Source organism: Leptidea sinapis, chromosome 21, assembly GCF_905404315.1.
Source record: "Leptidea sinapis chromosome 21, ilLepSina1.1, whole genome shotgun sequence".
In the NCBI taxonomy this organism is placed as follows: Eukaryota; Metazoa; Arthropoda; class Insecta; order Lepidoptera; family Pieridae; genus Leptidea; species Leptidea sinapis.
In genome coordinates this window covers 10,060,826-10,075,556 of record NC_066285.1, presented here as the reverse complement: position 1 = coordinate 10,075,556, position 14,731 = coordinate 10,060,826, and the positions used below count along the sequence as shown (strand labels likewise).

General features: G+C 34.9%; 1 protein-coding gene across 1 annotated transcript in view; it reads right to left on the bottom strand.

Annotated features, from left to right (window-relative positions):
* The window catches only part of LOC126970666 (circadian clock-controlled protein daywake-like), a 22,689-nt gene extending 7,958 nt beyond the window's left edge, over positions 1 to 14,731 (bottom strand). The window contains exons 1-2 of the mRNA XM_050816754.1: positions 14,563 to 14,731; positions 3,210 to 3,438 (exon numbers count right to left, since the gene is read on the bottom strand). Coding sequence (XP_050672711.1) covers positions 3,210 to 3,438; positions 14,563 to 14,638 — 305 coding nt within the window. The 5' untranslated portion in view covers positions 14,639 to 14,731. The remainder of the gene's footprint in view (positions 1 to 3,209; positions 3,439 to 14,562) is intronic.

Genomic DNA, 14,731 nt, shown 5'->3' with positions numbered 1-14,731 from the left:
ATTCATTTCATTAGCGAAGGCAAAACGGAGTGAAACAGCTTTCTTATAACAAATATGCAATGACATTCTATACATATAGACAATGCACCTCATACAAAATCAAAGCCGAAATATGGCACATGCCACTATACATTTCTGATTGTGTCCTTTCATCTGTCCCATTCTGACAAACGGGTCTTTTCTGGAGACTTGTCAATAATATTGTACCATATTTAATGAAAAAATATTCGATTTATTAAATTAATTCCGCTTTTTGCATATCAATCTTATATAATAAAATCATCAACCGATGATAAGTCACACCATCTTTTTTTTAGGTCGTTAATTTATTATTTACGCACTTTTTATAGCACACTTAGGCTTGTTGATTGACACACAGTTGACACACGACTAAGGAGAAAAGTGTGTTTACATTGGCTTTAAGCACACTTTTGCCATTCCGTTATCAGACTGCGAATAATATGTCCATATGTATAGAACGTCATTGTAAATATGGCATCAGGTTTTTCTATAACCTTTATATCCTAAAAGGCCGCACTGCATTGTGAGCATTTTTGCTATTACGCTGGTAATTGTCGTATCCATTATTTGTTCATGATTCGCAGAAAATTGTTTAACAGAATTTAAGTGATCAATTTTTGTATGATAATCTTTTCGGAAACCTACTTCTAAATATGGTTTGGTGTAAGGATCTTTCTTGAGAGGATAATTTGTTAAACACGGAAATAAATGTCAAAATAAATGTTTTTCCGTGATTCTAATGCGAATTGATATAACCTGATAATAATTATGTGGTTTTTTAGAATGGCGGCAGCAGCCTAGCGAAACTCTCTAAGAAAAAAGCGATTCACTCGATTCTATGAAACGTGCAGTCATTCACAGATTGACAGATGACGGCTATAATCTTGTAAAAAAAGGAGATCCATTACGTTTTAAGAAACTATTCGCTTTCAAACTTAGCCGGATTATACTTCGTTGTCAATCGCCTTATCGTAGTTACTACTATTTCAAACTTATGTCAAATGACTGCACGTTTCATACTAAACTAAATTTCAATTCCGCATTGTATTGCAGAGAGGCGGGCCTCTACTTACGTAGTATTTACATCCTCTTTGGACGGCAGTGATCCTTGTCTATTATACAAGCTCATTTACACTCTATTCCATAAATGAAATAACTACAGCAACAGTTTTTTTATTCTTTTGGTCTTAGTTGCTAACTCTACCCAACGTCGTAAAACTTGAAGGTTTCAGAACTCAGCCACCACATGAAATATGGCAAGATGTTGGAGAATCAATATTTGTTTTATATACTTTACTAGTTGAACTTTCTGTCTCATTCTCTTGCCGGCTGAATCCTCTACATTTGTCTGTTTGTGTCTCTATCGTCTCGATTTTTCGTTTCATCGAGTTTCTAATCACAACGATTCTAAAGAAGATTTACTTCAAAAATAAAACTTTAGACTCGTGTGAAGTGTTTTATTGTTTCATAATCATAAGTATTACATTAATCACATTAATACGAGGAAACAACTTCATTGTCGCGTAACTGGTAATCAACCAATTAGATAAAGTTATAAAGAATAAATAATAAAAAATGCCAGACTTGGCTATGTAATGCTAAAGTGGATACTAATAGATAATATGATGGATGGAGACATTGAAAGGACGATACCAGAAAGTTAATAAACATTTATCTCCCTTCAACAACCTGTCTCACCGCCGAATTTTCCCAAAAAGATAAATCATATACCGCACGTGACATTCAATCTTGTGTTCAAAATCGGCACCCAATTTAAACTTACAAATCGGCCTTGCTATCCATGTGATCAGACTTACTAAGTGTATTTTACCAAAGGTTTTCAATGATATACAATAACTCAGGAAAACACCAAAAAAAGTGGCCAAGTGCGAGTCGGACTCGCCCATGATGGGTTCCGTAGCGTAATATATACTTCTTTATATTTGAGTTGATTGAATGAAAGGTAAATTACGGCTTAAGATCTATGGCTTTGTTAGTTTAAGAACCAGTTTCCTTTAATACCTGTATTAAGCTAAAATAACCTTTTAAAATAAGGAAACCCTTCTGATAATCTCATACTAAATGTATGGCACTGTTTAGTATATAATTTTTGGGTACCTCTCGTTTGATTTTTAAAGTTTTTGATGTTATCTTACAGATTTGGTAACGAACGTTGATATAAGTTAAATGTTTTTTGAAGTGAAAACTTCTTTCGCATCGTTGCGATTTGAAAATCGATGAAACGAAAAAGCGAGACAGTATTTATACTGTCTGTGAGACAGGCACATAAATTCATAAAATTTAACGTGGGAGAAAATGAGATTATGAAGTATCATACAGTGTTTTGGTACCAGGCGATCATAGTTAAAGAAGAGATTGTCTTATGTATGTTAATAATTCACGACGTATTACTACATAAAACATAAATATGGTGGCGGTGATAGAAATGACTTTCTTAGCGGTTGAAATCCTAGCAACATGTACCAGGACTTCATATGCAGTTTAGAGGTTCATGCACAATGCAGGTTTCACTTCTGACATGTGTGCTTTGTACGCACGCATTTTTATATCTGCATTAGATACGTAATAATCACCTGGTCACACTTAACGATAACAGCCTGTATATATATTTCCTTTTAAGTGTGTATTGTACAAAGTATTTTTTTTATTAATTTAAATAAAAAAAACCCAACGCGGAAATGATGCCAGTATTATTGCTTTCTCTCTCGTAGAGATAAGTTTGGCATCTTGTAATCATGTTTATCTACACCCATGCTTTAAATCTGCTATTATAGATTCTAACATTAAAATGTCCTAATAACCATTACATCATCCAAACGATTGTTGTAATGAAATTCAGTACAGCATAATATCATCCGTTTTCATAATAACACTCCTTTGGATGATATTATGGTTACTGGGACTGGCTTTTTTAATGTTAGCAGTAAGCTTACTGTTTCAGATTCTTTTATTGAGGATTCATATTATGGGTGTAGATAAAGTCTTGTATGCAACTGTTGATAATTAGTTATTAAAACACTTATGTGATACCTACATACTATTATCCCACTATAAGCCCACATTCGTGTAAATACCTCTTATTACACCACAGTTGCACAAATAACAACTAAATATAAATGTTAAGTGTTATAATACTAATACTTAATACTTAAATACATAATACTTACGCTAATTCAGTGAGACTTGCATGACTAAGACCGTGCAGCTTAGGTTTCTTGAATGATAACTTGAGTCCGCTTCCATCGATATCGATATTATCCAACTCTGTTGGATCGATGGAGGGAACGCCCATCTCTGGGATTCCCTTTGCGAATAATGGAAGACTATTGACTAGTTGCTTCCTCACGCATTCCTTGAATTCGGGCGTTTGTAGATCACAAGGCTGAATGTAAGATGCTGAAAATATAATTATTATCTATAAATCTTTTTTTTTAATGAAAATAATGGATGAGACGAGCAGGACGTCCAGCTGATGGTATTTGATACGCCCTGCCATTCTTGCAAAACCCAAAATTTCTGAGCGGCACTACAATTGCGCTCGTCACCTTGAAACAAAAGATGTTAAGTCTCATTTGCCCAGTAATTTCACTAATTTACGCCGCCCTTCTGACCGAACCAATAACGAATACGCGCCGTTGTGGTACCCAAAATCTAGCCGGCATCGTGTGCAATAGAGCCTCCTACTGGTGAACTCGTTACTGTTTTTAAATCTATTATATTATATACTTATATCTTTGGAGGACAAACGGTCCAGTAGTGACCTGGTGAATAGTCGCTCCCCACAGATATGTGTAATAAAAAGGTCAGAAGAAATGATTAATTGCATCTTAACTTAAAGGAATCTCTAAGGCACCTACCTAGCTTGAAAGTTCCTAATGGATTTATTCTTAATTTAATCGATATCCTAAACTGGCAATCTTTTTTTATTTTTTATTTAATGGAATAGGAGGTCAAACGAGCGTACGGGTCACCTGGTGTTAAGTAATCATATGAAATAATGAAGCTCAATCCACAGCTTTGTAGTACGAGGAAGAAAGCTCCTTGAAAACCGCACTGTGGAGGACCGCCACCCATCCAGATGGTGGGGATGATATCCTAACTTGTGGATTGTCGTGCGAAGGTTGCACCTTGAGACATATGATGTTAAGTCTCATTTGCACAGTAATTTCAGTAGCTACGGCGCCCTTCAGACCGAAACACAATAATGCTTACACATTACTGCTTTACGGCAGAAATAGGCGCCGCTGTGGTACCTTTAATCTAGCCGGCATCCTGTGCAAAGGAGCCTCCCACTGGTATAATTAACAAAACGCTTATCCGCCAAATACCAAGCTAAAAATAAACAATATCTCATTCCATCGATGGATCGAAAAACTATGTTCCGCAGATCGATTATTTAAATGTCAAAAGGAGACATATCATGCACGCTCCGGCAAAACACGGACAAACAAGTCAAGTCTCCTGATGTTAAGTGATCATCGCTAACCTCCAGCAACACCAGGTGAAATACAGGAGCGTTGCCGGCCTTTTAGCAAGGTGTACGCGCTTTTTTTGTAGGTACCCATGTCGTATCGCCCTGGAAACACCGCACAAGGAAGCTCAATTCATACTTTGGATGTACGTGAAAGAAAGTTCCTTGAAAACCGCACTGTAGGGGAACACCTGACATCCAGATGGTGGGGATGCTATCCTAATTTGTGGCGTGTCGTGCGATGGTGAAACAGCTCTTCGGAACGCTTCCCTGATAAATGCGGCAGAAGACACACAATGAAGCGACGTCTCTACGCAAAGTCAAGTCTGGGTGTTCACAGAGCACTGGATCTCCGACAACTAAAGCAGCTATGTGTTGCACGCGGTCAAATGGTTCGAGCTGATGCTGGGGTGCGCCAGACCTAGTCAAGACTTGAGTACCTACTTTCCGTGAGTCTTGAGTCAAACTAGACAGGTTCCTCACCATCGTACAAGATACAACACAATATAATATGGATGCTCGTTTCCGAGTCATGGAATAGTTTATAATATATATATATATATATATATATATAAATAAGTACTGGAGTATTTTATGACACAGTAAGTTTTTATTGAAATTAAAAAAAAAATATTTCGAAAAGGACAACTTGTTTCGTCTTTAAGTGCACACAAAGGTGGTGTTTTCTATAAGAAACTTTTAGCAGGCAGTAATGAGGTTTTAATCCTCTTTATAAGTGCGCCGCTATTATGTTTGCCGCGCATGTTTTGAATTTGGAATCTTAGTGTTCAGCGCCAAAGAAATCAAAAGAAAATATTGATTGAATAAATACTGGCTGGTTCCAAGGCGCATAGTCGCACCGCCGGCTGAATAAAAAAAATACCCCACCCCGCGATTTCCTAAATTTTTACGGATTGTTAGAAATTCATGGTTTTGAAAAATGAGTTCTTCAAATGACAATGAGAGTATAGGATTATCTCCTGAAAGTATTAGAAGAAATGTGATGGATAATTTATCTACCTGTAAAATCCTGGGAGAAATATAGTAAAGCCAATGGTAATTTTATTCAATGGAAAAATGCAAAAGGCACCAAGAATTTTTCAGAATCTGTATCCTTAGCCTACTTCTAGTACCCAGCCAAAACTAAACAAACTTCGACTCTTTGGAGTGCCTAACCCAATGGTAAAACAGTCAGGTCTAATAACGACGTAAAACTGGACGCTTATTCGAAATTAATAGCGTATCTGAATATACGTTCTACCTCGCTACGTTCAGGATTCTACTAAAGAATCCCTCAATTCGCTCTGGATTAAAAAAAGCGACCTCGCAGTAAAAGTATTATTTCGCTTCTTTATGATACAATCTTCTATTGAGTTGTTTCAACTTCTAATTATCGTGGACAAAGAAAAATAGGATTATGATATAATTAATGCATTGCCTCATTTACGTATTATACGGTAATACCTAATATTGCATTGTTTAACATCATCTGCAACAATTGTTCAGCTAATTACACGTTTATTATAAAGTCGAGGAAATAATATTAACATCAGTGTCATAATATTCGCGATAAATTAAGGCTGCGTTTAAGAGGGCAGGTTTTTTCAATGACAATAGTTGAGTGAACCCGGAGGTTGTCAGGATGCCATTTTATTAACACTATTAACTATCAACATTCGAATGAATAAATTGCCTGTTATAAAGTTTGTCATATTTTCTTATAATTTTAATAATCCGGAATTACATTCAAATTTAAATTAATGATCTGGACTTACGCACTTAATTAGCATCAACATTACTACCGTTGTGATTTTTTTTTAGTTTTAAACATCGCTTTAAAGGAAATAAATAAACCTTTTTCAATTAATATAAGTTTTAATTATTGTCAAAAATTAATAAATATAATCTGGAATTTAACAACAGCACAACTTAAGTGCTATATTTGGACTCAGTGGTCTAAAGAGATGTGAAATGCATTTCGGGTAACCAAAAGGAAAAATAGGGAAATACACCGGAATATTAGATAAGATACAGATGGATAGAATCTCTTGCTGTTAGACAACCGATAAAATGAGGCTAGGAATATTAATTAAGTGTGCGTGACAAGCTACGTCTTACACACCCGATTTGTATTATACTTTGTGTGTGTGCGTGAATTGCTCAAAATATAGTTTAGTACTATACCCAATTTTATTCGACTTATAAATGATCCAAGACCTGAATTTGATTTAATTACATAGCTTCTTTGGGATACAGGCTAATCTGCCAGTCTAGCGAAAATCTCTAAGAAAAAAGCGATTCACTCGATTGTGTGAAACGTGCCGTCATTGATAGATTGACAGATGACGGCTATAATCTTGTAAAAAACGGAGATAACCGAAATCCACTACGTTAGAAGCAACTGTTCGCTTTCAAACTTAGCCCGATTATGCTTCGTCGCAAATCGCAACACTGTAAATAATAGTATTGCAAACATTAATCAAATGACTGCACGTTTCATTCTAAACTAAATTTCAATTTTTACTTAGGCAATCCCGCCTCTTATTACGTAGTATTTACATCCTCTTTGTAACCTGCAACACAAGGCTGTAGGACTAAAGGCTTACTTAACCTTGAGTATGTTCGTAAGACTTGTTCGTTCTTTTTGTACTACGATATTCAGACCTTTCCTATAACTAGAAGGCCACTATGTATAAGGATAACTCTGTATGTTTATATTTATCTTAATTGGTTTTTTGTGTTTCATAAAAATTGACATAAAATTTATCTTAACGAATGTTTGTTTATTTTTATGAAGCATGTAAATTCCAATGTACCAAGTAGGTCGTACGGTTTCGGTGTCGTGTTTTTAAATTATATTGTTAGTGTCATTATTGAAATTAAATAATATTCATGTTAGTATATATGATACTAGCTTTTACCCACTTTAGGCCGCTTGGAATACTTGATTTGGGCAGAATTTTTTTTTTTATGATACTTTTCAAATTATACACATACAAACACGGACTAGTAAAAATGAAGGACTCGGCGCCGTGATATTAGCAAGTGAAGCACGTTTATGCTTGTGTGTGTGCGGTTACGGGGTATACCAGTTACAAAATTATTTCTCCCTTAAATAATCATATATCCACAAATACTTTTATATTATTGTTTTAACGCTTTTTCACAACGCACGACGGCATTTTTAAAATATTTTATTGTGACGCAAACTGATCTGTCACAGACGATGGCAAATCTTATTATGGACGCCGATCGGCTTGTATTAGTGTAAGTGTATGCGTGGGGCTATGTTTACCGGTTTGTTTTGGTGCCTCACTGTTATGTAAGGTGACACGGAGTCCTTATTTTTTTACTCGTCCGTGCATATAAACTGTTCTTTTTTCGCTTCTGTCGGCGCTCTTTTGTGCTATTGTGGACAGTCTCTTTAACAGTATTTCCCAGCTAATTTTAATCTTCTATTTCATCCCCATGTAGGTTAAAGTTTTGGAAATCGAACAAATGTTTATAAATTACTTCTTCATCAAGTGCCCAAATACAAAGTTTCATGGTTTTATCTCCGAAAATGCAGTAAAATAAATGAATCAGCTAGGAAAGAGTAGATATATGAGAAAGTTTAATCATAATAATATTATTATATTAAACTATTATTACACATTATACGTTTATACGTTTCATACGTTAATAATTAAAGATTAAAATTATTACGTCAATACGTAAGCGTATGTTAGATATCAAAATATTTGCGTAACACAATCGCTTATAATATCAGCGACAACTAAATATTTTAATAATTTGACATCTATACCTACTCACTAGTGATATTATTATTAAACGGTAGATTGTCAATCGACTTCATTTCTTAAAATTTAACGGCCTGGTTGACATTATAATGTCAGATATAATGTCACTATAGTGATATTATAATAAATGTAGGTATATTATATATTGAGCGTCCTGATTGGTAAAATTTGTTTCATACGCAATTTGCATAACAATAATAGTAATAATAATAATTTGCCCAGAGGCGCGGAGAATGTACAAAGTATTATCTTCTCGCCTCAATAAGGCTACTGGAAACCCAAGCGCTGGTAGCTATATCGGTCAACGGATCAGCCTAGCTATCCAACGTAGAAATGCTGCCAATATGCTCTGTGAACGGCTGGATCACGTGGCGTTGCGTAGAGACGTCAATTCATTGTGTGTCTTCTACCGCATTTATCACGGGGAGTGTTGCGAAGTGCTGTATAACCTGATTCCTGCCGCCGAATTCCACCTTCGCACGACACGCCATAAGTTAGGATATCATCCCCACCATCTGGATGTGTGGCGGTCCTCCACAGTGCGGTTTTCAAGGAGCTTTCTTCGACGTACTACAAACCTGTGGAATGAGCTTCCTTTAGCGGTGTTTCCGGGACGATACGACATGGGTACCTTCAAAAAAAGCGCGTACACCTTCCTCAAAGGCCGGCAACGCTCTTGTGATTCCTCTGGTGTTGCAAGAGAATGTGGGCGGTGATTACTTAACACCAGGTGACCCGTACGCTCGTTTGTCCTCCTATTCCATAAAAAAAAGTATTCTAGGTACGCTTCCACGTAATGATAGTTTTAATTTTATGTACTCATACTATTGTAGATATAGTTATAAGATTTGTTTTAATAAAATAAAATATATATTATATAACATTGGAGAGTGTATACAATTCTCCAAGCATAACTAAAAAATAATGACTAAACTTTTATTTTCATTATTTATTTTATAAATACAAGAAACAGACCAATCAGAGACGACCTCAAAAACTAACCAGTCAAATTGTCAATATATCATTCCCTTCCAATATCACTTTATTAGATATAAACAAATGCAACACTCTATGTTTATTCATAAGTTGACGTGTTAAATGTTCTGCGAAAATACGTGATCTGTGGTCGGCATCTTCGGTCCGTGAATAGGTTACTGATGAAAAGTAAATCATGTCTACACTTCCTAGTATTATATTATGATAAACTGAACCAGTTTGAGATCAAGCGACGAAGTTGGAATATTCCAAAATATGCGGTTCTTGGTAAGGTTTTTATTAAAAAGATTTTAAAATAAACCTGCGCTTCAAATATTTTTGAAGTTATACTTTTTTAAGCGCCTTATGAAAAAATTATTAGAGTGAAATTTTAAGATGCGCGCGCATCACTGTAACAGGGTGAAGTTGGTTTCTAAAATTATCTGTCATTTGCGACATTCGTTATTTTTTTTGGTTTCATCGTTCATTATTAGGATAGGCAAAGGGTTCAAGCCCGTGCAGCCGTATTCGTAATTTAATAATTAATTGTCAAAGCCATCGTTGTAAGATTTTTACAATATAGTTCTTTCTACAAACGTAGAATAGCACGAGGAGTAAACTATTTTAAGGATTTTTGCTTTGTTAGGCCAAAGAAGATTAATTACCTAAGGTTATATAATTTGATCGAGTATACAGTTCTAATGTCAAAAGTTTTATTGAGATTGATCGTAAAAAAAAATGGTGCAGTGCGAGTCGGAATCCCAAAAGACGGGCTCCGTACCAACGTAGTTAAGGATCACGTACTATGTACATTTTAGATACTTTTGTTTTACAAAAGAGGAACAATAGAGGGCGCTAAAATCGTATGCAAAATTTCTTATCTATTTTTTATTGTTTGTTGATTTTGAGTTGTTAAGCGACAGTAGTGCACATATTCCAGCGGAAAAATATCCCAGCGGATACTCCATAGGGAGTGCTGCCTCTCTCTCCCCAAAAGAAGTTCGCCTTCGATGAAGGCTTAGAGGGCACTTGCCCAAAGCCAACCTCAGATGGTGTTAAGTGGGTCGGCACTTAGGTTTTACGTGAGTCCCACATAACCAACGTAGACTTAGGCTGCGTTGGTATGCAAATGCATGAATATTCACCTCCCTCCCGTCGTTATACCAGAAGATAGCCCCTTTCCTTTGTCGGAGCGTAAAAAAAAGTAGTGCACATTCGGTCAAAATTTGAGCTATTAGATACAGCCCCTTTACAGACAGACGTACGGCGGAGTTGCTATAACCTTTTACCCTTTAGTATCGTATGGTTATAGGGTACGCAATAATTAGCAGGATCTACAATTATCATAATTATTTTGTGTATTAGGTATTTATTTTATTTTATTGACGCGAGTGTCATTTAAATATGAACCAAGGGGGATTTAAAAGCATTCATATAACGCGGGTAGTGAAAGAATAAAATATCTGGCGGCACTCCCGGACTGTCCCGGAAGTGAAAACTTCAACAATCACGTGTGTATTTTTGAATAGTAAGGAAATATAGTATTTTCTTTAACAAACGCGAGTGTAACACATTTAAATCAAACGCGTGTAGTTGTATCTGTATTGTTATTGTATTCGAAAGATTTTTCTAGATCTGGAAAGGTCTTGAAACGTCGGTTAAACTAAAATAATAATAAAAATTTATCTTTTCGCCAAAATCTAATCTAAGGACAGTACAATTACACGCGTTTTAATTAAAAGTGTTTTATTTAAATAGTAAGCGAATATTTTAAATACCAGATTTAACATTTTATATCTCCTTGAGACATAAGATAAGTTAAGTCTCGTTTGCCCAGTAGTTTCACCAGCTACGACGCCCTTCAGACCGAAACACAATAATGCTTACACGTTACTGCTTCACGGCAGAAATCGGCGCTAATATACTGTACAAAGGAGCCTCCCAGTGGTGGAAAATAAACTTTGAATTATCTAGTAAAATTCAATTAAGTTTATTGTAGTCTGACGTGCTTAGCTTCGTTATATTTTGATTAAACATCACATAACACAATATAATATTGAATATATTGTTTGTTGTAATAATACAGAATGCTTATAAAAACACACACTATGCGAATCATTATTTGTATTTACTAATATTTATCTTATTAATTGGTATTGATGACGTACATGTCATTTTTCTCGATGCTAATCGATGCAATCATGATAATGGCCAGTGCAAACTTATTGTGTTTACCTATATAAAGATAACTAGCTGACCCGGCAAACGTTGTTTTGCCATATAAAGTATAATTCACGCGATAGTTTTATAACTAATAAAATATTGCCTATATTATAGCCTGTACATCATTTTGTTCTATTGTCAATAGTTTTTGCAGCGCACACAAAAATAGGTTTTCGATTTTACACCTTGTGTTACAAAATAGCAATTTTATTACGGATCCCTAATTTAGAAATAAAAATCATAGCCTCATTCCTCGATAAATGGACTACCCAACACTGAAAGAATCATTCAAATCGGACCAGTAGTACCAGAGATTAGCGCGTTCAAACAAACAAACAAACACTGCAGCTTTATAATATTAGTATAGATAATAGAGGTTTTCATCGCGGAAAAACTACTAGATAAAACTCGAAAGTTATTTTCAAATTTAAAATAGGATGTGACATCACTTATTGAAAGTCAAAAACTACCGCACATTCCATAATGAATGCCTCAGACCTGAGAAGAACGGGCGCAACAAACTCAGCGGGCTTTTTTTTTCCATCGAAGAAAATATGTTTACAAAGCAATATTGTACAATTAAACTTATTATTTAATAGCCTGAGGGCGGTCACTCAATTCCCAATCAGTGGTCTCATTAAGAAAGTCATTTATGTTATAGTAACCTTTACCACACAAACGTTTTTTAAGAATTCTTTTGAATAACGTATATATTATATATCGTAACGTAACGTATATAATATCTTCATTTGATTTAAAGTTTCAAGAAACAACGATTTTTTTTAAGAACTACGTGCTCAGTCATATTTTTTGTACGCGGACGAAGTCGCGGGTATCAGCTAGTGAAGAGTAAATGTATATTATTCCTATTTAGGAATTAGAAATCAAACAAAATATTTTACTATGGTAAAAATACAAGTATTTACTGACAATATTGGTTATTTGATTATAACTGTGGGAGGCTCCTTTGTAGAGAATGCCGCCTGGATTATTATGATATTGGGTACCACAACAGCGCCAATTTCTGCCGTGAAGCAGATTGCTGCAGCAATGTGTAAGCGTTGTTGGGTTTCGGTGTGAAGGGCGCCGTAGCTCACTAGCTATTTCACTAAATTACTGAGCAAATGAGACTTAACATCGTATGTCTCAAGGTGGCGAGCGCAATTGTAGTGCCGCTCAGTTTTGGGTTTCTCAAGAATCCTGAGCGGTACTGCATTGTAATGGGAAGGCCGTATGAATTACCATCAGCTATACGTCCTGCTCGTCTCGTCCCTTACTGTCATAAAAAATAAATACCTATCTATTTCCCACAGACTCTACAGTAACTCTCGATTCGTTCATCCTATGTGGGTACCACAGCGGAGTCTTATTTCTTATTATTTATGTACAAGCATGCATTTTCGTTTGAAATGCGTCGTAACTAGTTAATTTATAAAGTTATACTTGAGAATAAACCAAGAATATGCAAAATGTGTTGGTAGGCCCACAAAAAGATGGACCCACGATCTTGTCAAGATCGCCGGAATACGTAGGATGAGGACAGCGCAGGACCAATAGTCATGGAAATCTTTGGGGGAGGACTTTGTCGAGCAGTGGACGTCTTCCGGCTGATGATAATGAAAAATGTTGACTATATCGCTGACAACACTTTCAATACAATGATAATTCTCAAGTTTTCCGAATGTCAAGCAGCCTTACAAATAAACGTGGAAAACACACGCCCAATAAACCAATCGTAAGCAAAATATCTATTTTTAAACATTCTTGGTTTGTTCTCAGGTATAACTTTATCCCAAGTTATTTGTAAGGCCGCTTATGTATCATAGTACCGAACGCAAATGCGATGCCGCTCATAATTATGGGTTCAATAAGACTCCTGAGCTGCATTGCGTTGTGATTGGTAGGGCGTATCACTAAGCAACATAGACACCTTTCTCATAAAATAATATTAGCTATGCAAAAATTATGAAAATAATTTACAATTGGCTTGTTCGGTAGGCTAAGTTCAAGGCTTGAAATGACGACATTTAGGTTCAAATATTTTTATCAAGTTATATAAATATAAAAATCAATTAAAAGGCTATTATATATTTTCAAAGTTTTATTCATCGCGAAACTTTAACATTGTAATTATTATGACGGGTACTCACTATATATATTTTATTAATTTGATGTATATGCTTTAAAATATGATCCCAGAAAATTTACAAAACAAATGTGTTACGAAATTTAAAAGAATTGTTAAAAAAATGTTTGTGTGGGAAAGGTCATTATAACATAAATGATTTTCTTAATGACCACAGACTGAGAATCAAGCGGACACCCCATAGGCTTTTTAATTATAAATGTTATTATGTTATATTATGTTATCATTGTTATCCATATTTTTTATAAAAAAAGAAGCACGTTGTGTTTCTTGCGTCCGTTCTTCTCAGGTGTGAGGCAGTCAACTTTGAATGGGTGGTAGTTTTTGACATTCAATAATTGATTCTAAATCCTATTTTGAATAAAAATATTTGAATTTGAATTTGATGCCCATATTTCGATCCAATTGCATGAATTCGAAATACATACATCAAATTAATAAAATATATATCGTGAGTATCCGTCATAATAATTACAATGTAAAAGACAATTTAATGTAAGACGAAAAATTACTGTTTCAGTGTTGTAGCAGCGAAATTTAGTAGCTTCACTGTAAGCTCATTGGTGTTTCGTATATACTTTCCAATAATTAATAGGTATTTGCAGTATTAGGTACAACAGTAGGACATAATACTATTAAATTCTTAACGCCCATATAATAATTTTTAATGTTAAGCTTAGAATAGTTCGTCTATAATTAAAAAAAATATATTATTTTATGTTGTGAATCAAAAATCAAAATATATATTCGTGTCCAAGTTTTGGCATGAATAATAGTGAAATTTAACAATATAATCTAATGAATATTCTTTTAATAGCAACCATTAATTCATTTAAGACTTTTTTTTTATGAATAAAGACAATAAGGGATATTTGATTAAGGAAAGAAATGAAAAGTAAACTTACGTAAATATTCTTCGTCGCCCGCTTTCACGTATACAAAAGCCGCAATGAACACAAATAGTAATGATAACCGCCTCATTTTGATACTTTGTTTGTGTTTGTAAATAATATATTATCAAGCTTACAGAGTAAAGATATTTTGAGCAATGCTCAAGATCGACTGACGGAAAAC